Consider the following 24,673-nt stretch of genomic DNA (forward strand, 5'->3'; position numbering starts at 1 on the left):
AGTCGTTGTCTGCAGTCATTCAGTGTGATCTATTCATGTTTGTTTGTGCGCGCTCACACCACGCTTGTTCATTCAGTTAGTAATAGTCGGGCCACATTTTCCAACGCACGCTACACATGCAATGCTGCCCGGATCGGCAGTGCAGCGCTACAGGTGTGTCCCTTCGCACGCGCTGCCCACGGGAAGCGCTTCTCATCAACACCACCGTTTCACACGCGCCTTCTCGTGGTCATCGAGTCTCTCTTCATGTCGGTCTACTTACGCCGCAGCACATCTGCTTACTTAATCAGCTCATGTTTACTACAATTCATATTGCTACCAAAGCCGCTCACCTTACTTCGTATGATATTGCTGTGTTGCTATCGCATTCATTGCTTTGCCCTTAGGGCGAAACTGTGACATTTTTTTTTTCTTTCTTTTTTTTTCTTTTTTTAGAGGAGCGCAGTTGTATCGCCAACAAATATGGAGTTACTTCTGTTTATTTCGTGATGACACGATTAGCACAGAGAAAAAGAGGCGACACACAAGCCTCTTTTTGCGTGTCTCCAAGTTGTCATAATGCTGAATCAAGCCCAAGCACACAGAACTTGAAAACAGATTTAGGATAATTTATCAACAAGTCTTTCTCAAAAAGACGCATTGAACGAAGGGTTGTTTGTATCTCCTGCTCGTGTAATATGTTAGCGTCAGTCAGCACAGCAGTGACTGTGCTGTGCAGATGAGGAAGTACAAACTGGGTTGGATGGAACTACGAAGCCCACATCCAGCCTGTAAATTCCGGTTTCCTAGTGATGTAACATTTCCAGAAATATCCTAGCCTTCCTTATCATACAAAAGTAAAAATGACAGCTGATGAAAGTGCATGCAAGGACGTGTTTGTAGAAGTTTTTGCAATATGTGGACATACTTTAACAAATCTTATTTATTCGCTCTATTCGTCTACCAAACATGAAAGCTGTGCACTTTTATTATTGCGATAGCAATTATGTGGACACTCCAGGTGTAGTTCTGCCATCGCCGTAATTCTCCGTATAAAGTACAAGTGGCCACATGCCGTGTGCTGTGGGTGCAAATAAAAGCGGGCGAAGGTGAGCCGAGGATGGTGGCTCAATCTCGCGCGCGCAGGGAAGGAAGGTAGCATGCAAGGCGAGTGTTTCGAGGAGGTTCTACTCCGGCTGCGTATGGCGTGGCGGAGTGCCGTCGTGTGGGCCCTATCTGGAAAACGATCTGCGATGAGTGCAGAGTCTAGGCGTGCGGAGGGCTAATAGCTTCTTGTGTGCTGTGTTCTCGCCGCTTCGTTCGCGAGAGGTGGCAAATTTGCTCGCTGCTGCGGCCACGCTTCTTCACACCAGCGTTTTGACAATAAGTGTCAGCTGTCATCGAGTGAGATGTGATTTTTTCGTTTGTTTATTTGCATTTTTCTGCCATACCAAACTTGCTACTGTCGGTACAGGAAGCTTTTTACCAGTAAAACACGTTGTGGGGCTAGTTGGTGCATAGCTTTCAAAAGATGAAGCGCCAACAGTGACAGCACATTAGGAAGGAACAAAGACAGGACAGGCACTACTTATAACTGTTTATTGTGGTCAAAGGTGGTTGAATATATAGCCATCTTCAGTGTTCTCACGCGTGCGCATTCATACAATCAGTGTTCCGCCTTTTTCGTCCCCCCTCTCCCCATGGCTATATATTCAACCACTTTTGACCACAATAAACAGTTGCAAGTAGCGCCTGTCCTGTCTTTGTTCCTTCCTAATGTGCTGTCACTGTTGGCGCTTCATCTTTTGAAAGATTTTTACCATTTGTGAAGTATAATATAGTAAGTGGTGTGAAATAGACGCACAGCAACCACGGAAGGAAGGCGAGAAAGAAAAGGGCATACCACAGCATACGGCTCGCGACCACAATGTTATCGCACTTGGACTTTATACGGAGCATCCCAGCGACTGCAGAAGTTCGCCTGGAGTGTCCACCTAATTGCTGTTGCAATAATAAAAGTGCACAGCTCTCATGTTTGATAGAGGAAAATTCCGAAAGGTACCAAGAATCTCGGAGCGAATAAATAAGAGGATTATTTGTTATGGCATGTCATAAAGCCAGGTGCAGTGATTGGAGGCTATACGGTGATCGTGTCACCGAAACCTGCCATGTTTACCATTCTAATTGCACACTTCTGTTGGAAACGCAGGAGAATCCGCTTTCTCCTCTTGTCTCATCTAGTGTTTGTGGTCCAATCTTTCGGCAGCATGGTCATAGCGTGTGTGTGCAAGCTTCAGTGGTGTCTAGTACCATAAAGCCACCACAGCAGGTTTCGGTGACATGAATAGTCTGCTTTTCCATGTCCAAAACTACGCTTCACTTGGCACACATTTTTAACTGGTCGAATTAAAATAATGTAATTCATTATTTGCTGCATTCTTGAGAGATGGAGGCTCCATAGCATAATTACTAGGTGACAGCTATCCAATACAGAAGTAAGGCAAAATGTCTCTGCCATTACTGCTTTAAAAATGACGAATTCTGTTCTGCGTACCGGCCCAGACATCCATGGACAGGCTAGACAAGGTATCCGAGAAGCTTTCAAAGCCTTTTTTTTTTTCTGCAAATGAGCTCGTTACCAGGGCCTGACATTTTCTTTATCCGAAAACGGTTGAATCCTGTGCCCCACGATAAGTGTCGCATGTGCTGCTCTGAGTGACTGAGGTGCAGCACACCACCACCATCAAAAATGTTATATGAACTGGATTAAATTATGTCACCTAAATTTTTATACTCGCAGAATGACACTAACTTTGGCATAATATACATCAATGCACTCTAGTATTTTACTGGGTAAATTTGAACCCTTAATTTTTCCCACTTTTTGTGCCCTGGGAAGAAACAAGCAATTTTTTTTTTTTTTTTTTTTCCTAAGCCCTCACGTCTCTACTAGTGATTCCGTGCTCAGCTTTAGTTCAGACCCATTAACCCATTGGCTGCGAAAGCCAGCTGCGCTCAAGAACGGGGGCTATATTGGCAACGCCGCCCATTCGCCTGGTGGGAGGCATTGTTGGTTGAAAAAGCAATTTGTAGACGGTGGGACAGCCATTATGCCATTTATATGCTGGACAGGTTTAGTAATATTGTTAATAGATGGCATTGTGTGTTAGGGGTGGTTTGATTTTCTCTGTTATATTTCTTGCAACATGTGCACGCATGTTCAGACACCTATGATCACTGAAGTGGGTGCATTTTCCATGTTCGGCCGAACTCTGCCATATGCAGTCCATCATGGCAGTCCGTCATGGCTTTTCACATGCCTGAGTGTCTCAAGCTTTTTCACTTAAAATTAATCTTACTGGCAGTGAACTGAAAAGTGCCGCTTCATATTGCAAAGAAAACTTGATTTTTCAAAATTTTTTCAGCATTTATTACCACGGAGCATTATATAACAAATGTGACAGCGTAGTTTGTGTGGAATGCGTATGGACCACGGAGTGCACATAAGGTAGCCAGTGGGTGAAGTCGGGTGTGTACCAGATCAAAGAAAGAGGAGAACCCTCACCGACAAGCTTCTCGCCAAAGAACATGCCACTTGGCTGATTCAAGCCAAACTTGTCTATCACGGCATTGCAAAATTAGTGGTGTTCTCTGTGTTGCAGAAAGACTTGGTGATTGGAGCATGCCAAGTGCCCTGGCCTCGAATAAAAGTGTGGTAAAGGAGCATCGTGGGATGCGGCCTGTTGTGCCAGTGGTGCCCAAGAGACATTGTGACCATTGTGCTTGTGTGCCCAACTAGCAAGGACAGCACTCGTTGGTGCAACAATGCGAACACAAGTAGCCAGAGGCCGATGTTCTTCATTTGCGACTCATCCCAAGTGTGTGTGTCATGTTTGTAGCCAGTTTCTTTTGGTTCAGTTCCTTATGTTGAGTGACACCAGAATTCGGGGTCTCCGTTACAACAGCTGCTCACATTGAGTGGTAAGAGTGCGGAGCAAACGAAATGTGATCATTTGAGCATGCGGACTTGCGTGCATTTACTGCCCTATTATGGTGTGCTAGGCAGCTTGTTGCTTGGGGGCTAGAAGTACTGGCTCCTATTAATAATCATTTCGAAATTATCAGAAGTCATGTGTACAAGTTCCAACCATTTCATCTGGGTATTGTCCAGAGCCAACACGCCTTGTTTTGCTGCAAGATATGCAACAATGGGTTCAGCACAAAATTATCACATTTCATTTGTTGATGACTGTTCATGACTTTTGACTGTTCATGCCTTTTTAAGTTATGCATTAAATGCTCAATTATTTGGGCTCACCATCTGGTTTGACTGGGCACGTTCATTGTTTTATAATGTCAGTCATTCAGACACATTTGGGCTTTTCCCCGGGCAAACTTAGGCAATGTGGGGAACTCGCCGAGTGTGTTAAGATGGATGTGGGCTAAAAACTGACAGCCCACTGGAGTGGCGCTTGGTTGTGAAGACAACGCTTATTCCTGCGATGGTAAATGCCCAACTGCTGTGCTGCAAACGAGGCCCTTGCCATTGCGTTCTCTCGACAGCTTCCTTGCAGATTTCATTTACTAATACGGCAGACCACCATGTGGTGCACATAGGAGGGGCCGTACAAGTAACAAGGAAGAAAAAAAGACGATACATTAAAAGCAAGCAAGACATGCAATTGACGATCACAGTAGTGGCGCATACAAAATAATTTGCATCGTAACACACTCGAGGGTTTGAGCATTCCACTCTAACACACTTTTAGGGAAAAATCTGTATTTATACACATTCATCCTTACGAAAGTTGGAGCAAGTGCCCTTCCATGGGTTTGTTTAGATGTCCTAGCAGCATAAGGCTGTACACATTTTGGCATAGTATTTATAACGTAACCGCTTATAGTGCAGGACCGGATATAGTGCGGTCTTTTCAGACTCCCGTTAATTTTCCCATAGCACTCCATGTATACACGTATCGCTTATAGTACAGTTGCAGGAAACAAAATACCGGTTACAGTGCGGCTGCGTGGGAGTACGGAACTCAGCGGAGACGGCGAACGCTCCCCTCAAACGGGCACCCCAAGGAGTGCTCGAGGAAGAAAGAAAGACGAAGTGGAGAAGAAGGGCACGTGGTGCGAACGAACAGCCACTGAGGCTGAAACCAGAATCTTGAGTGCGAGTCGTGAAATATCACGGCAGGCATAGCGAGCAAGGGCTGCGAAACTGCCAACGCCATCCAACGCTCGCTTCACGATAACGGCAGTAAACGAAACTTCAGGGAGCGGGCGACGCCGGCACATCACGGCGAAGGGCGCACGCGGAGACCGTGGAATGTGAGGGCGGCAGGGAGGCGGATTTCGCCTCGGCAACTCCGCCGCTTCGGTGGCTCCCCTCGCCCTCCCTCGTAGCTCCCTCACTTTCGACTGTCACCGTGTGCACCCGCCGCTGTGCAGGCGCCGCCGCTCCAGCCAGCTCGGCGCCAGCTCCCCGAAGTTTCGTTTTCTGCCGTTATCGGTAAGCAGACGTTTGCCGGCGTGGGCAGTTTCGTTGGCCTGTCTGGGACAGCGCCGCTGCTTCCCTCTGCGCTGTAGCCGCAGCGTGCAAGGTAAACACGTGACTAGAAAATAGAGGAAGCATAAAGGAGAAAGGAGGGTTCACTGCCATTTTCTACACCTGGCTACGGTAGCGTGGCCGAGACGTCGGAACGTACACGCATGTTGCGGCGCAACGCAGAATCGGCGACCTTGCCATTTGAGAGAGGGTGAAATGTCTGCCGCGTTTTTTTTTTTCCTTTTTCTTTGTTTCGCTCGCGCGCGACATTGAGGGGTCTCTCCTAAGCTTTTACTCTATGGCGGTGCCGGAGCAATGCCGGTCGGAGGCGCGCCGCGTGATTCGGTTCGAATTAACGAGATTCGACTGTAAATTGAATGCAAACGTTCTAGCCGCATTCCTCGACTGTCGCATACACGTGGCAGCTCGGTGCACATGTTTGGCATATGTGCGGGCCTTGAAAATTGTTGCTTCGGTTATAGTGCGGATATTCGCGACTCCGGCGACTTACGTTATAAGCGGTCTACACTGTACTTAAGTTTAATCTTCCCGGCAACACGAAAGTACAAATGAGGATGACATAATTCGGTTACTCCATAAACACATGCTGGCATACTAAACATTCGTTGTCAGTTTGTAAATTCCACATACATATAATTTGTACATTTTTTAGCAGCCCTGGCTCCCCGACGTGTAGCCCGTCTCTCGCTCGACATTGTCACCCGCAGAGTCGACAACTCTGCGCATTTAAGGCCACCTTAGCCTTGTGTTGCAGGATGTCACTGCATTGGTGGCAGGCACTGCAGATGTTGCTTTTATTACTCTAGGGTCATACTTTGGAAACATTGTGAGTAGCCTAGTTGGTATAGATCTATACTAGACTTGACTGCATTTTCTGCACCAGTTCCTGGCAGTGCTGTACATGGTGTTGCACAAGCTCACATTTACTTTAGTGCGGCACCTACACGCCTCATGTTGCACACAAATAGAGGAGGGGGAAGCTAGCTGTGTCGTCTGCTGCAGGCGATTGAGCATATTTCACAAAAGCATGCAGGAATTCAAAGCCTACTTGCTTTTCATTGTTGCTCTAACCTGAATGGCAGTAGTACGGTGGCAACAAAATGTTAGCCTTAAATGCTGTGCTCATCAGGAAATGCAGCGTACAAGAACACTGCTCAAATGAAAAGCTGCCGTGCTGCAGTCCTTTTGCAAACCTGTCCCAACTACCAGTCGGGCACTGAACATATGCTCAGCTCTTTCTACCGACTGTTTTAACCAGAAAGTACGAAAGAATGCCATTCCCACACCTTTTAGATGCATCTGCCATGTCGTCTGCTACTAAGCGCTCGCATGGCACCTGCTCTTCCAAACCGGTCAGTGGGTCTCGCCTTGATGACGTATCACCATTTTCTTTTTTTTTTCTTCCTATCTGTTTGGCGGTGCGGTCATTGTGGAGTGCAAAGTAGCAACACCCCAAATAAAAAAAAATATTGCTCCAGTCAGGTAGACTGCTCCCTCCCTTATAGCGAGATTATATTCAGATCAAAACAGTGATGCATTTTTTTTTGGAATAGCATCGATCCCTTAACAGCAGCCACAGTTGTGCCTAGTCACCACCAGCTCAGCATGTTCTCCGTTCCAACGCAATGCCGGCAGCGTTGGAATGCCGCCAAAGAGAGAGGAAGAATAAAAGAAAATGGTGATACGTCATCGAGGCGAGGCCCCGCCCCTGCACGGATTTGTTGTGAAAAGTCGCACCCCGCTCAGTGCCGAGAATTCATGCACCTCTCTGTAATGCCTCTGGCCCTGAGAGTACTGAAATAAATAAATAAGTAAACTGGTCCTCAAATGAACTCGCATAGAGAAGGGCAGAGCAGGTGGCGCTTGTAGCACTGTTGAATCGAGAACAGTAGTGCTGCATTTCTAGTCCGCAAAGCGTAGCCAAATCGAGGAGACCTATAGCTTTTGAGTGATGGTGACAGCCATGAGTGACACTTCCAACTAACATAGCACGTGACTTAATATATCTGTTCTCATCCTCACTTGTTACTTGAAGGAAAAAAAGAAAACTGCCCTGGTAGCCTTGCAAACAAAACCAGAAATACATCAAATGATCGACCACACGTGTCCACTGACATGAAAGCTGTCCTATTGCTTTCAAGATATGAGTGCAGTTGAAGTCAGCAGTCTGACAGAATTTCATCTTGTCAATTTTTGAAGAATTTTGAACCTTGATCGAAGTCTGTCTCATTTAATCATGGTCTAGTTGACCTTCATTAATTTGGCACTCAATACTTCACTTTACCGTGTCTGAGGCTCTCACCAGCACCTGCGCACTTCTCTTATAGGTAGCGCACATTGATTCAAATTGAAATTATAAGTGGCACTTATAATTGGAACAAGAGAGATGTGTCACAGATAACTCACAGTACTCTGAACATAGTCAACTTTATTTACGATCTAAGAAGCAAGGGTGTGCTACAAATTGGAGGGAAGCCAATCACGTCTTGAGATGGCTCCCCTTGTGTACCACATTACTATGCATGGCTTCCGTTTGTCCCATGGAGTGCCACAGTTGTGACACTGTCCGTCACTCTTGAGAGGATGCTGATATGTGTAACAAGGTCTCAGTTTTGCAAAAATGATAGAAAGCAGTGCAACAAGAGGACGAGGTGCTGTACTTGCAGTAGTTTATTTAACCAGGGCCTGTGGCAAGAAGAAGAAATCGGAAGCACCAGAAAGCTGTCGGGAAAGGCAGTGCAAGCTCAAATGCCTTCGTGGAGCATCACATTAACCGTAACCATAACATCTAGTACTTTGTATTCTGTTGGCATAATTGTGACAAAAAAGTGTCTGTCATCACGTCTGCTTTTAGACATAATATGGGCCCAATCATCAACACGTAATAAACCAGATGCAGGGTGATCACGTAATGCATAAATATTTAGACCCACAGCAGCCCTGAAATGTAAATTGCATGTCTACTTTTATTGGTTTACTAGAGTGCTCGTTTTATTGTGGCTACCTTTTTCGAACAGCAATAAAATGCTGTGTGGCCTCATGTTTGAACCAATGTGCCCCATGAATTTTTAATTATGGAGTAGTGAATTTAATTAATGTTCCATCCATTATGAGAGATATTATAATGTCCTCAGCAGCACCAGGTTTAATATAAAGGATGCCACAAGAGCCGAGAGTAACAAGAGTTGTGCGAACAGCTCCCTCTTGCACATTGTGTTGAAGCTTGGCAGGCACCAGTGATCACTTTCAAGGATGCTTCTGTACTGGTGTCTGGCATGCAGCCTGTTCACCAGTTCTGAGAGCAATATTTTCGAAAGTAGTAGGGCCTCCGATTGAGACTGTGCTAGTTACACATGACCCCAGGAGTATGCAAGGATGTCCCTTTGCGCCTGTCGTCATGACTGCTGCTTTGTCATGCATGTGTTCCAGTACCTTTCGCAAAGTATTAAAGCAGCTGCAAGTCATCCAGTCCTACGTCAACCGTGCAATCAGATTGTACTAAGAAATTGAAATGGGGGCAACAGCTGAATCAAGTGCCTACTAACGGTAAAGAAAATAAAGTTGCCGCAACAAAAAACAATCTAGCTTAGCCATTTGTTACTGTACCTGGAGACGCAAGCACATTCTCACAACAACAGAATGCAAGTGAAGTGAAGCATTACGACATTGTGCAGGCCAATCAGATGCAAGTGCACACAATCAAAGGTTTGTGACATTATATGCCAGCACGAGTGCCCAGCAAAGTGGGTATGCAGTCTCGGAAAGCACCACACTAATATTATCTGCAGGTAGCCATGCTCTCCCCACAACCAATGGCTGGGCAGTAGTACCTCACTAACAAAACTGTTAGAGATAGCAACAGGCCAAAGCATCTGCTGCATCAGCTGAAGGCATAGGACCACTCGCATGCCAAGGCGGTTGCCCGTCCTGCACATTATGTTAGGCAAGTGGACCCATGCTGCCAGTTTTGCAAGAGACTCTCGCAGGCTGTGCATGAAACATGAAAAGTTGTTGGGCAAGTCACATGAAATGCTGTCAACCTTGCTCTTTAGTCCTTAGTAAGTGATAGTAGATGCAGACCGCTGTGAACCTTCTTGCTCCCATTTTTCCACATGATCTGAAATGCATCCATTAAATCGAAAATCCGTCACCTAGTGAACTTGTTTTGAGGAGTCCCTCAGGCCTGCTTGAGGTATTGGTTACAAATGTAATACGGTATAGACCACTTATAACGTAACCGTTTATAGTGCAGAACTGGCTACAACGCGGCCTTTTTAGACTCCCGGTTACCCTCCCATAGAACTCCATGCATACGCATACCACTTACAGTGCAGCCGCGTGAGACGAAATACCGGTTATAATGCGGCTTCCGCGGGAAAATCTCGCCGACAAGGGCGGCAGCGAGCACGCTTTTCAACAAGGTGCGTGCTCCTGGCCGGTGCATGCATTATTCAATGCAATCAAACTCTCGTTAATTCGGACTTATTTGGCCGCACATCGGTAAATTCAAACTACTTTTGGAGCTCGGTGAGCCACAAAAGAGCAAGAACGGTGCTAGCGTCCAACCGAAACGAAGTGGCTGAGTCTGCATCGCCACAGCAATCAGTTGAAATCGTACGTGAATGACAGCAACACCGGAACGCTTCGAGCCTATTTGTGTCTTTAAAACCTGTATTCTTGCGTTAACTGCCACGCATAACACCGCGTCGGCCGCGGGCTTTCGTAACTGCGCAGTCATCCACGATCGCGTCGATAGCGGTCACGGTTTTTTCCGCAGGAGTTGCGGCAAACAGATCTTTCGTTTTGACTTGGCGCAAAGCTGTCGAACTTGAAGAGCACCGGCTACATTGCGGTTATGTTTTCGCCAGCTCACTGGCGAAAACGTAATCACGATGTGCGTGCGATAGTGCGAAGTGTGTCTAAATGCTTGGTTTACATGTTTTGTATACGTGCAGGGCTTGAAAATCATTGTATTGGTTATAGTGCGGTACCGCTTATAGTGCAGATATTCGCAACTCCGGCAACTTACGTTGTAAGCGGTCTACATTGTAAATGCATTTCGAGAGTCCGGTGGCTTGAACAGAACTGCATTTTCCAAGCAGCCATGTGGCAACCACGGTGTGCATTAACAGCCCTGTACTCCCTACAAATACTGCTATGGTGTGAGACTACAAAATACGCTTCCAGTGATTGGAGTTCCTTGGGCCCATTGAAATAAATTTCATCTCCTTTGCAATCGGTCACAAGTGCAGGCCCACTAACTATGTGCATGTGAATATTAATTTGACAGAGTGAATCTGGTTGTATACTGCCTGGACACCTAGTCTGCTGGTAAAGAGGTTTTCAATTACAGATGCTTGGTGCCACGAATTTCTAGTGTTAATTTATTTTCGGTGTCTGCTGAGATCTTTCATTGAACAAGGGATGTCTGTGGGGGTCAGTGTTTCAACAAGGGCACTTGTCTTTGTCAAGGTCCTGATAAAGACAGGTCCGCTTGGCGTAACATTCGTTCTAGAGCATCCCTTGTTCAACCACTTGGATTTTCCTGTAAACTTTTCTCTTGTGTTCTCAGGCCTTTGTGTTTTTGGTACAAGTCTGGCAAATGTAACAAATGCTCAGCACTCATTACGGCAGGCTGATTTCAACCACGTAACAGTGACACAAAAACCACTGCAAGAAACTGCTTTATTACAAAGCAATGCGTGCACCAAAGCCAAGGGCAGTCATTTAATGATGGATATCTGTTCCTGGACGTGTGGCTGCTTGTGGGTGCCGTCACAGTACGGCCTGTTTGCCGTCTGCTTGCAATTGCAGAACCAGTACGAGCGTGTCTCCTCGGCCACAAAGCGAATTGGCTTAAGAGTAATCTTTAGGTGTGGATTTCTGTGGCTGCCATCGCAGAATGGCTGAAAAACACAGTAAAGGTAACCACAGTGTAAGCTTCCATGCAAGCAGACCTCGCAGTCCTCATAATCGGCAAGTAAGTATGATAAACAAATTATGAAGTTGAGGAAGCAAAGTGACATTTGCTTACTCCACTCCTTGACCCCCATGACCGATTTCAATGCCTTTTTGCAAAAGGCCACAGAGGAGCTGGTTGACAGAGTCCCAACACGAATATGTAGAGCCATCCCATTCCCTGGGGTTATTCCAGTGCTGCCTGGGTTCTATTGAAAATAGGCTCAGTGAATCCTTTGTATACATAGATCATTAAAGCTAAAATAAAAGCGCTTGCATCTGAATTGGGAGGCCTCTACAGTGCATAATTAGAAAAGTAGTAGCTTTAGCCTGTAAAGACAATGGCTTCCACTGCAGTCGGTTTGCCGAGAATTATTTGCACCTAATTGGCCTTCACGCCAACCTTAAATAACATTATTACTATCACCACCCATTATTCATTCATTTCTAACAAAAAAATTAAAAATTCGGTGGTACCCATATTGCAATGACTGCCGACAGCAATGCATTTAGCATTGAATAAATACTATAGCGACACAATGTAGTGCCACCGTCGAAACGAGTTATGTACCAGGCGTGTACTGCAGTGGGATGCCTTTTTCAACCCTGATGCCTCAAAGCATCAGGGTTGCTATCCTTGAGGAACCCATATGATGTGGGTTCAATTCCATCCAGCATCAAAGAAATTTAAGAGATCTTTTTCGTGATCGTAGAGTGGCACATTGAAGACCAGAACAAATCGAGTGGCACACACCCAGTGCTCCAAATTGGCATCGAGTTTCATTACTGTGACCCATAACGGCCTGAATGAGGTTCGTTGAAGAGCAGCACATATGTACACATCGCCACATACTCGGTGAACCCTAAGCACAACCAGCCCGATGCGCTACCCAATGACCCAGGCAGGCGGGAAAACGGTTGGATACAAACACAGCCCTCAGAATGCTATATTGCATTAAAATACCAGCACTGTGAGTGCATTGCAGATTTGGACTGTATTAAAACACTGACCTCTGTTAATATGAGGATGTCTAAACCCTGTATTCTCAAGCAATCCTTTACTTGAAGCTCCATTCCACCGACTTGTGCACAGCACCTACCCTCAGCCGAATAAGACACTACACTTCTCAAAAATTGCCATGGGGCGTCAATGAAGTGCAGTGGCCACTTTTCTGTCACCGGGGCGGCACTGTCCAAAGAGTTTCTTACAAAATTTACCAGAGGTGGCACTAGTGTCTACGGGAGCTGCACGCATGAGATCAATGATGGATATGGTGCATCCTTTTGGCTTGAAACGGCTTTGCAAATTGGATCACATTCAAGAAGGTATTCCGCTGCAATTGCAACAATTTGAAATGATTACGCCCATGTGCAGGAACTCAGTCTAGCTGTATTAGGAGACTATTTGGAAGGATAAAGCGCAATGTCACAAGTACGCAACAAGCACAAAGACTGGACAAATCCATGCACTAGCCATCGTTCCCGTGGAAGCTGAACAATCCCAGTGCCAGGATTCCTCCTCGTATATAGACAACTCTATGGCACTGCAATCCACTTTCTTAGGTCGGGGTGGAGTGTAGAGGTATGTTCCAGAATATGGGGGTAGTACTAAGTGTTCAGACAAGTACAGAAGGCATACGTGAATACCTCGGGCAATATCTACAAAGATTCCACAGTTACCGTGCTTCTCCACAAGAAAAGTATGATATTGCCTAACAAGAAAAAAGGGGCCCCGGGAAAGAAGACACAATCTCTCCAACGCTATTCACTGCAAGCTTAGAAGTATTCAAGCTATGAGATTGGGAAGGCTTAGGAGTGAGGATCAATGACGAATATCTAATCAACCTTCGGCTTGCACATGACATTGTCCTGTTCAGCAACACTAGAGATGAAACAAGTACAGTAATTGAGGACCTTCACCACGAAAGTGGAAGTGTAGGCTTGAAGATTATTATGCAGAAGGCAAAGGAAATGTTCAATAGCCTGGCAAGGGACCAAGAATTCATGATTGCCAGTCAGCCCCTAGAGTCTGTGCAGTATTTTTATTGAGGTCAATTACTCACAGGCGACCCTGATCATTGAGAAGGAACTTTGCAGATAATTAAAAATGGGTTGGAGTGTATACGGCAGGCATTGCCAAATCCTGACTGGGAGCTTACCACTGTCGTTGAAAAGAAAAGTGTACAATCATTGCATTCTAGCGGTGCTAACACATGGGGCACAAACTTGGAGGTGAACAAGGCTCACGTTAAGGACCCCGCTAAGAGCGATGGAACGAAAAATGCTAGGCCTAAAATTAAGAGACGGGAAAATAGCGGTGTGGATAAGAGGGCAAACGGGGGTAGCCAATATCTAGTTGACATTAAGTGGGAAAGATGCAGCTGGGCAGGCCATGTAATGTGTAGGGCAGATAACTGGTAGGCAATTAAAGTTGCAGAATGGGTGCCAACAGAAGGGATGCGCAGTTGAAGGCAGTGGAAAATTAGGAGGTGCAAGTTGGAATCGGCTAGCACAAGACAGGAGTAATTGGAGATCACAGGGAGAGGCCTTCATCCTGCAGTGGACCTAAATTTAGGCTGATGATGATTCCGATGAGTTGCCCAGGTTCAGCAAATCCCAGTGCTTTCTGATGCTCCGTATATTAATGTGTACAAGACCTAGCTAGAAATGCTGTCATTCAAGCATCCATTCTGCAAAGGAATCTAGCTCATTGGACATTCCTGGGTCAGTCCCCCCCCCCCCTTAACAGGTCAGCTTCACTAAGAATTTTCGGCACACCATAGGCTTGAGTTTTTTTCATGACGAGCCCACTCCATCCTTGGTCCAGACGAACTCGAATGACTGCCTTAAAAATCTCGATTCCAATTAGTGAAAACCTTTCTTTCTGTCAAGACTTTGTGCTTGCTAATAAATGACATAATTATGAGTGGTGTCTTTCCAGCTGTATGAGCTGCAGTCAGCAGTCGACAATTACAGGGACACCAAAGAGAAACACAAAATCACTTTACACTGATAAATTATTCCTTCAAAACCAGATTTCCGTCATCTTCATGGTAAGAAGTTGATTATTGAATTTTGGCACCCCAGTGCCAGTGTGGTTTTACAGGTATTAACGTATTTAAAAAATTTTTCATACTCGGGCTATTGCAGCAGCCTTGACCCTCTCTAGTGTCCCTTTTAGCTGCTATGAGAGCGATTAAAAAAACAGCCTGAAGGTCTTCATTGTCACACCATGACTTTAAACATTATTCCTTTTCGAACAAATCTCTGAATTCATCAATGCAGTTTTCTGCTCTCCTTCACAGGTAGGTGCACATCCAGTTCATCAGATCAGCAATGGTTGTGGTCATTTTATCGTGCCTTCTTGATAGCAGTTCCACCAAGGCTTCAATACTTTCCATTAGTTTGCTGTGCTTTTCAGCTATTCCCAGCAATGAGTCATTCGTAGGAGACTGCAACCCTTCAGCTTGTCTACTTATGAACTGGGCTGGCACCAAAAGGCATTTTCAATGAGAGCAAATGTATCTGCCCATCTTGTAAACAATGCAACTATACCAGAGTGAGCTAGAAGGGCACAGTGACATACATTGTCTAAAGCCAGTCCTGGAAAAAAGAGAGAGAGAATAAACATGCTAAAGGGCCCCTGAAACGTAACCTTGATGTTATCATTAACAGCAGAAGCTGTCTCCCAACCTGGCTTCAAGCTATGCACATGGTTGCCATAACAACAAGTCATAAAAGCATGCTGTACAAGCCAAACGGGCGTACAGCCAGTGCTGTTCATTCCCCATGAAAGGAAGAACACAGCACAGACGGAACATGCAAAGATTTGTGGTGGCAAAGGAGGCAGTGTTAAGAATGATGTTAGAGTAGATTTATTTAATGAATCCAAATGAGACTAACTAATTTGCCATTTAGGATTCATATTGATCACATACTTCTCCACATTGACTAATCTTATTCACATAATATTTTTGCAGAACAATAATCGGTGCTTATCCACATTCAAAAATAATTACGGGAAGTTTAAAATTCATAGGTAGCACATTTTGTAATCGGCTTCTATACAATAAAAAAAAGTCTCACATTATCTATTATTTAAAAACACTTATGCATCTGATTATCCTTCATGTGTTCCACATTCTCTTATGAATTTTGTTCTGCCACAACTTTGCCATTTTCTTACTTGTAAAATTGTATAGTGATGCATTGAATTTAACACAAATTTCCTTTTTTTAAGTATGTTGTCTCTCCTTTTGCATACATATTTGTATGCATGTCTCTAAAAATATGTACATTCCGTTAAATTTTCTTCTTGCAATGTTGTATGAACCGTACACTATGTTGCCATCTCTTTCCATGTGCAAAGTACGAATCTTCTGTCTGTGCTCCATAGGAGACCCTTCTGAGAGCCTCGTATGGCAAGGGTGATTGCTTTACTAAGCGGTCTAATATTGCCAATGTAGGTCCCAAATACCTGAACTTTATGCAAAGCTCCCCTAACTGTACACAATGATGACAACGGCATGAAGTCCTATCGCACATGGTATACAAATTATGAACAAGGTGCATGTCTCAGATCATGGCACAACAGACAAAGCAAATCCCGTTTCGAATTATTGACTGCTGCTTCACTAAAATTATTCACGTAATGCAAGTCAAAATAAAAATGCTAAACAAGGAACAACTATCCCTGCTGCCCCATCACCCATAAATCCAGCCCTGTTGTCTTGGCAAAGCGGAATCGTCTTGCAAAGCACCCTCTTGTCCTCCCATTGCCAACAGTGACAAATGTAATGCATTTCCTGAACAGTCATACAACACAGAAACGCTTTCTTTTTCTCTTCTCCCAAAAAGCACCCGAGATGCTCCACCAGAGATTACCTGGGTGTGGCTGAACCCACAGGTGCACCAATGGTAGACGCGCCCCTTTTTGCACTCAAATCGGAATGGCTTCTTGTCATAGATGCGGCCTTTGGTTGGCTGGGTGTAGGCAGAATGGTATGCCTTCTCTGGACGTGGTGACAGTTCAGGAAATGACTCGGCTGGTGGTGTCGACGAGCCACTGTGACAGCCAGCACGGCTGCCCAAGGCGGCTGGCAGGGAACGGCAGCTCGGCTGCAGAGAATGTGACACCCTCGGTTCATGTCCACTGACACAAGTCTCGCATCCCTCCATCCTGTGCTGGCACCTTTCCATTACCATCACTTAAAGGAGAACCGACAGAAAAGTTTTTTTGTTCTCCTGCCACACGGGAAGATTTAATGTCAATTGTACCTAATGGCGTTCACATGTCATTAGTCGGCTGCTAAACGGCAATGCCATTAGAGGAAAACGACTTCTACAAACGAATGAGTATCTGGCCTAAGAGTGGCGGCAAACAAATACAGTTCATTACAGCAATTAACATGTTTTAATGCGATAGCATTAAGGGCCCCGTGTCGCAGAAAATCTGGCGTTGGTGTCGGCATCCGCGGCCGAGAAAATCGTCCCCAACCAGGCAGGCCCTCCCGAATATATTTAGCTATATGTATATACTATGCCTTCTTATATGACGTGCGGAATATGTGGGTTATATTGCCACACCATTCTGTCACTAATGTTGCTCATACCTTGTCTTGCATTCTTGACAAAGCTATTCCTCAGAATTTTCATTTCTAAGTGCATCATTATTTTTTGGAACAAAACATTCAACTTAGTCATTCCCAAAAGTTTTAGTGTTTTCTTTCCCACCAACGTTGTCAAGTGTGTTGTCGGCCATGATTCCCGCCATATCATAATTGCAGTGGGCACAAACATATAAGATTTACAAATGAATACCATCACAAGAAAAAATCACTTCTGTTAAAAACGCACCCATTTACGAACATCTTGCAAATACATCAACATTTTCTGTCCCTTCTAGTCTTCACGCATCAGGGATTGCCATCGTCTGCAAGTGACATTATTCTCTGTCGTGTTCTCCTCAAGCATTCAAGGCACCACTGCAAATCTATCCAATATAGACAAATTAAAGAAGTGCACCAAAATTCTTCACGTGGCATTTGTTTACAAGGGCAATCTCTGGACATCGTGAAAATTTGAGGGGGGGGGTTATGTGGTATCATTGATGCGTGGGTCAGTGCAGTTGTTAAAGCCACATTGTGGTCGCCTTGTCACAAGCTCTGCACGACGGGATAAGAGGGGAGAGAAGGGCCCAGGGCAGTGTACATTGTGACACAAGCGACAGCAGAGAACCAAGCTCATTATACCCCGTTAGGACTCAGAAGTGCAGGGTGAAAGAATGGCTTATGCGGCGTGCGCGCAGCTTTTGGCAAGGCACGGTCATTGTCTGGATTGCTACCACTGGACCACTACTGCTGAACTGCAGGTGTGTCAGCAGTTTGTGACCAATTCCCAAATTTTCGTGACGTGCAGAGAGGACTTTTTTTATTATTTTTTTTTTTATTTATAGTACCCTCAGGGCTTACAATGAAGCATTACAGAGGGGAGGGGCTAAAGATACAGATAATTATACAAAAAGAAGAAAGGAAAACAAGAATAATAATCAGATGACAGTGCACGGTATAATGTAAAAATAACGCAAGTAGGAGCGACACAATAAGCATACTATTATGGTAACAAAAAATTCATTATACAAAGGAAAAAACAGAAAACTTCGGTAATATAGATAAAATATAAATGTGTGGTATACAGGTCAAGTTAGAGTGAGACAATAAACAGAGAATGATAGAAAATAAATCATAATACAAAACATACTGTTTGTACACTAGACGGATAAGAAAATAGAAATAACTTATAAACAATACTGATCAGGAGAAAACGGAACTGATTCGCTATACATTCACATCAAGTCATACTTGATAACGTTAGTGAGTGCTTTACGGAAGTCATCGGTGTTAGTTATATAGACTAGTGGATCCGATAGGTGATTCCATTCCTGGCATGATTTTGGAAGAAATGAATTACCATAGGTAGACGTCTTGTGGAATGGGATGTTCACCTTATGACGATGGTCCAAGCGTGCAGAAGTAAAAGAGGCTGGTTCGATAAAGCGTGACTGGAGTGTGGGAATTAAATGGTATATCTTATGGAACAGACAAAGGCGAGCGATTTTTCTGCGTTTAGAAAGGAGAGATATGTTTAGGGCAAGTTTCATGCTAGTTACACTTGCTGTGCACTGGTAATTGTTAAGAATAAAACAAACCGACCGATTCTGCACAGCTTCTAAGCTGTTAATTAATGTCAATTGATGAGGGTCCCATACAGATGATGCATACTCTAGGTTAGGCCGAATATAGGTGACATATAACTGTATTTTTAGGGGAGAGGGTGTGAGTGCAAAATTTCGTTTTGTATAGCCCAGCATACGGTTAGCTTTTGATGTAATGTGTTCGATATGTCGTTTCCATGAGAGATTATTTGTGATGTGCACTACGAGGTATTAATAACATGATACCGCTTCGAGTGGGATGCTGTTAAGATGGTAGTTAGAAAAAGATACTTTGCTACGTGAGATTCTCATGAATTTACATTTTGAGGTGTTAAGATTCATGTGCCAGCGGGAGCACCAGGTTGTAACGTTATCAAGGTCTGATTGTAATGAAACCCCCATATCAGAATCATTAGTTATTTTTCGGTAAATTACGCAATCATCGGCAAATAAACAAACAGAACTAGTGATTTCATTAGGCAGGTCGTTAATATTGTCACGAGCCATGGCAAAGACGAAGACGTTGTAGTGGGGCTGGGTCAGAGGCTCTTTTGTCAGACTGAAACCTGCTGGAACCTGTGCGCTCTGTGCAGTCTTGACTAGACAAGCGCTAGCCGTTTACCGGTAATTAAATACTCCCCGTAACATCTTTTTGGTGGAGGTTGCGGGTTCTATTCCACCCGGCCCTGGATCTTCGGAGCGGACGCCACGTTTCTCCTGCCTCCATGGCTGAGGACAGTACGCAGTCATCGCAGCCCGCGCCCGCGGCTCCAGCAACCGTGGTCCTTTCGCAACCCCTCGACCCCGGCACGTTTTGCGGCACGGACAACAATGACGTCGACGATTGGCTCTTATTGTACGAGCGCGTCTGCAAGCACCACAGGTGGGATGAGACCCTAATGCTCGCCAACGTCATTTTTTACCTACGGGGCACGGCTCGCGTGTGGTATAACACGCACGAAGAAGAACTGACGAGTTGGGACGTCTGCAAGGAGAAGATGCGCGCATTGTTTGGTCGATCGGCCGCGCGACAAATGACAGCCCGGCACGAGCTGGCGGCCAGAGCTCAGACGTCCACGGAATCGTACGTCGCATACATCCAAGACGTGCTAGCCTTGTGCCGCACAGTTGACAAAGACATGCCAGAGGCAGACAAGGTTGGCCACGTGTTGAAAGGCATAGCTGACGATGCCTTCAACATACTTCTGTGTAAGCACTGCACCACGGTTGACTCCATCATCACAGAATGCAGGCGGTTTGAACAAGCAAAAAGCAGACGGATTACTCAGCGCTTTAACAGACTCCCGAACACAGCTGCGACCTCCTCGTGCGAAGATCCCATGACGCCCCCTCCGTTCTCGACGCCTAACCACTTGGCCAGGATTGTTCGCCAGGAGCTCGAAGCCATGGCTCGTGACATTATCCCCGGCCGATGAAGCACCGTCCCGGTGCTTGTTGTGGTCAAAATGGGTTATCACAGTTGTAGTGTTTGAGGAAGAGTAAAGGCGCCAATACAGAGCCTTGAGGTACACCCGATTCTACTGGTACCTCTGGTGAGTCATTGTCATTGATGGTTACAAAGTTGTAAACAAACGCCACGCCGAGAATCTGTGCTCCGTTTGGCATGCATTTTGAAATGGTCAACCTAAAAAAGGATATAATTCGCGATTTCTTTACACATTCATGGAGCTCCGGCAAAGCACTGTAGTTATGAGGCCGACAGCAATTTTGTGTCAGTACCCCTTTAAGAGGAAGCTTTAGCTCGGGTCTAAACACATGGGCATGGAGAAATTGGTTCTCCCAGCATTCACTGCACTGACTTGGATTAAGTTTGTTGCATTTAAAAGGAAAACATAACATTTACAAACAGAAGGAAATGGAATTTAAGCTATCATTTTATTTTCAAAAATTCCTGAATATTGCAAGATTTCAGAATACTCAAGTTTCAAGTTTACAATTTTGTAACTCAGCAATAAAAAACAACATGAATTCTGTAAGCTGCACTTGATGGTGCACCGTGAAGAGGACAGAACTGATGTATTAGACACTGCTGTAAAATACACCAACTAATTTATGAGTATCACTTTTGCAAAAACGCTCGTAAATGTTGTAACGTCACGTATGCTGTAAATCTTTGATATCAAATTTGTACACTTTAGATGCTTTGTCTACAGATGCAGTTTACAGAACTGCGATATCTGCTTTTGGTGCAGAATTACCAATTTTTGGCAGTTTTTACGAGAACATCCGTCATAGATCAAAGTTTTGCTTCCTAGAGTCACTAGAATTTCCTTTTCTCTCTCAATGGCTGTTGTTCAAATCCATCTAGTGGTTGTCTCGTAAAGGTGTTTTGCATGCACTTCAATAGGGAAATCGTAGTTGGCCCTGAGCTTCCTCCCAACACATGCAGCAGCATGCCAGGCTAAGACCTTCTCACTGAAGTCAACACCTCTCTTGTAACCGCACCTCTTCTACACATTACGTAATGTGCCCAAATCCCCTTAATATTCGTGTGCCCTAAGTCATACATTTCCAAGCTGCAAATTGGTGGAATAGCCTCCCCCACTACACAGCTGTCACTGCGTTGGCCTTTTTCAATGTTATCATGACACTTACATTGAAAATATCTGGCTTTTATCATTCACACTGTAGTATGCAATGCCCCTAAAGTATGTTTAAGGTAATAGGATCAAGTTTACTTTAATTTTCGGTCTACACTACAGTACGCACAAGTAACACAGCAGCTACAACCTCCGATTCATGTCACATGGAGTGCATTTCATGCAAGCAGAGATTGTGGAGGCGGGTAATACTGATAATTGATGCTATTCCTGCCGTAGTACATGGCTAGGGATCAATTGATGATGTAAGGTTGTTTTTTTTAGTGTGCACTGAACCTTCAGTACACAAGTACGTTTTGCCCCATGGGAACACGGCAGCGACCAGCTGCGAACTGAAGCTGCAATCTTGTACTGTTTCAGAATGACGGCACCCTTCTGTGCACTGCTACTTCAAGCCACTCCTGATTTCCCGAGACGAATCTCTTCAGCTTTGCAAAGTTAACAGTACGTCCCATCAGTCAGACCAGCCGTGACACCATGGTGTGACATGTTTCACGGAGAATACGTGGTTGATGGATGCCACTTGGCCGCCGACCTCGACACTGGCACCGCGAAACGCCAATGAAAGTATGTTCTACGCCACTTCATTATGGCTGCTGCTGGCCGCTAAAGCCGACCGTCAGACGAACTAGCTAATTGCTGGGCCCCATTCCAGGAAACCCCCCACCCTCCTTTCTCTGGGGCAGTGAACCGTGTGTGCCTGAGGGCACTTCTCAGATCATGTTCAGTCAACAAAAGTGCCGGAGTGATCTCGCCATCAAGACTTCGACGACTACGGACGCTCCGTCTGGAGGATGGTGTGATTGTGGGTTTCCCTAGCCTTGGGATCTAGGGAGGACAAGGTGGATTTAAGTGGACGGCTCCTCTGGTGTGCTCTCCCTGAAAGATGTAGTCTGCTCTGACATGTAGCTCTTGGTACAAGAACAATGTACTGCGCTCCGTACTCTGGCCAACATGAGTGTACCTTGTTCTGTAAATAAGTTTGCCTCTGCTATGTAAATAAACCCCCTGTTCCATTGCTTCAACCTCTTGTCCTCGTTCGCTACGAAGAAACCTTCGTCAAGAAGGCTCGGGCGACGGCATGGGCTCGCCAAGTCTCCACGAGATGCACCGGCGGCGTAGGCTAGAGTGTGAGCCTCAGTGTGAAGCCAGACTCTTGAGACCACGACTCCCGAATCCTACAGCACAAGTTGGAAGCCCATAGAAACATGCTGCACAACTAATAATTGCAATGAATTACCGAAAACTGCACAGCAAAGAATGTAGTTTGTTCAGATACTGCATCCTGTATGTTTATTCCATATAAGAGAGTGGGACGAATTACTTTCTGATGCATGCAGAAACACACTAGTGTTCTAACACTTAGCCTGGTAATACCATTTTCCACATGGGCAGCCCATGGCGACAGGTGCATGATCATTTTAAAAATGGTTCTGCAGCCACATTTGTTTGGATAAAGAAACTCCTCGGGATGTGCAGCGAGATCTTCTTTCCCAGAGACTACCTCACCTCCTGCATCTGCGCAACGAGGCGACATCAAGGTAGTGAAGGATTCAACTCCTTTAACCTCATACAATCTCGGGTGCACTCCGACAGGGAAACAAGTGCTTACACCAAGCAATGGTTGTTCAGAACACCAGCAAAAGCTTTCGAGGCGCGTGTTTCTTTTAAGGTGAGAGATTCCTCACACAAGTTTCAATTCGCACAACTGCACACATTGCGCTAGGAAGGCCTTACTTCAGTGAATGAAGTCGATCCTAGCGACTTAATGTAAGCATCGCATCAAGCCTGGCTCGTGTGAGCTACTATATCGGACGCCTTCGTACGATAACACGCTGGCGCATCGCATTATGATGACTCGCTAGGAAATGCGATACGCTAGCGTCGCGCTCTTGTAAACACGATATGAATATGAGCCACGCCCTGGGGTTCTTCAATGTGCACCTAAGTACACGGGCGTTTTTGCATTTCATCCACATCGCAATGCCCAAGTCACTACGCTACAACGGCGGTTGCGGTATGAAAGCCATGGAGATAAATAGTAAAAGCGATAACTGCGTGAGGTCGGTCTTGCTAATAATCCCGTTTCTTTCTCCACAGCAGCCAGTGGCTCGTACTCGTTGTGCCTTCATGGTGTACGATGGCGGTCATCACACGCTGTACAGACTGCGGCGGCCGCATTTCGATGGAGGCGAAATGCAAAAACGTCCGTGTGCTTGCGTTGTAGTGCACGTTAAAGAACCCCAGGTGGTCAAAATTAATCCGGATCCCTCTACTACGGCGTGCCTCATAATCAGAACTGGTTTTGGCACGTAAAACCCCAGAAAGAAGAAGAAGGAAGAGCGTCGTTATCGAGAAAAGACGTCTGCAGCGCAGCTTCTAAGCCGGCGATCATGCTCAGCAGCACTCACCCGCGTTACTGATGGTACGGCGCGGCTCCAGCCGCTAATGCACCATTGCACAAACTTCATGGCACCTGGAAACGGCCAGAACTGAGCAGTTTGTGTGAATACGGCAGCTATTTGAGCTCGGCGGGTGCAGAAACAGGGGTCTCAGACGTTTCCCCACATGGTTTAGGCTGGTTTCACCTTGAATTCACCACGGCCCCATTTGGCTGTGGATTAGACCACATCGGTACACATCGGCTTGCTACACGGTAAATAAAAGCGGGGCCGTGACGTCATCAATGCTTTTTGATCAAGGAGAATAATTTTAACTCTTGAAGTTTTTTTTTTTTTTTTTTTGCGAGTAGTAGAACCAAGGAGGAAAGAAAGTTTTTTGTTCTCTTCCACGCTGACTTATAGAATCATGTAAGGCAAAACCATCTAGTCACCGTATCAAAAAGATAGCGGCATTAATGGCAGCAAAAACAATTCTTTTTGAAAATGAGAGACGCCCGATTCTTGGCCTATCCCAGTTATATTAACTCTATGGCCTATCCCCCTCAGTGTATAGGAGGCGTTGGCGCGAGCCGTGTGAGCAGATGACATTGGGCCTCTTCGATTATGCAATCCCGGACTGTCCGCAAACCGTCCACGGCTTCCGGTCTGACTAGCCCTGACAGAAGAGCGCGTCACAGTCACGTGATCCAGCTGTCGAAGTCAACGTTTATAGAACCTGGTCGAAGTAGTGTCGGAGACTGTCCGAGATTTCGGTCGAAGCACCGCGACCGGAAGTCACTCTCCTGGCTGCCGTCGTCTGCTCTTTGCTACTCGTAGATAGCCCCCTCCCCAGCGTTTTTATTAGCGTGGCCTCCGAAATGGTGCAGTCTCAGAGGCGTACGTCGCCGACACAACCTTGAAGCTAGCACAGTGTAATCGTAGCCTGAGC

At 45.5% G+C, this 24,673-nt stretch overlaps 2 protein-coding genes across 8 annotated transcripts in view; one reads left to right on the forward strand and one right to left on the reverse strand.

Moving 5' to 3' along the window:
* Positions 1-4,304, forward strand: part of LOC119437550 (uncharacterized) — a 110,141-nt gene extending 105,837 nt beyond the window's left edge. For all 7 annotated transcript variants that reach the window (XM_049660696.1, XM_037704550.2, XM_037704551.2 and 4 more), the window contains one exon: positions 3,642-4,304. In XM_049660696.1, coding sequence (XP_049516653.1) covers positions 3,642-3,654 — 13 coding nt within the window. In that variant the 3' untranslated portion in view covers positions 3,655-4,304. The remainder of the gene's footprint in view (positions 1-3,641) is intronic.
* Positions 4,305-11,221: 6,917 nt separating this feature from the next.
* Positions 11,222-23,978, reverse strand: LOC119437552 (CDGSH iron-sulfur domain-containing protein 3, mitochondrial-like). Its single transcript, XM_037704553.2, has 3 exons — positions 23,755-23,978; positions 16,394-16,627; positions 11,222-11,457 (listed from the first exon to the last, which is right to left on the reverse strand). The coding sequence occupies exons 1-3, from the start codon at positions 23,812-23,814 to the stop codon at positions 11,275-11,277; spliced, it is 477 nt and encodes a 158-aa protein (XP_037560481.1). The 5' UTR covers positions 23,815-23,978; the 3' UTR covers positions 11,222-11,274.
* Between the last annotated feature and the right edge of the window lie 695 nt (positions 23,979-24,673).

This window comes from Dermacentor silvarum, chromosome 1, assembly GCF_013339745.2.
Source record: "Dermacentor silvarum isolate Dsil-2018 chromosome 1, BIME_Dsil_1.4, whole genome shotgun sequence".
NCBI lineage: Eukaryota > Metazoa > Arthropoda > Arachnida > Ixodida > Ixodidae > Dermacentor > Dermacentor silvarum.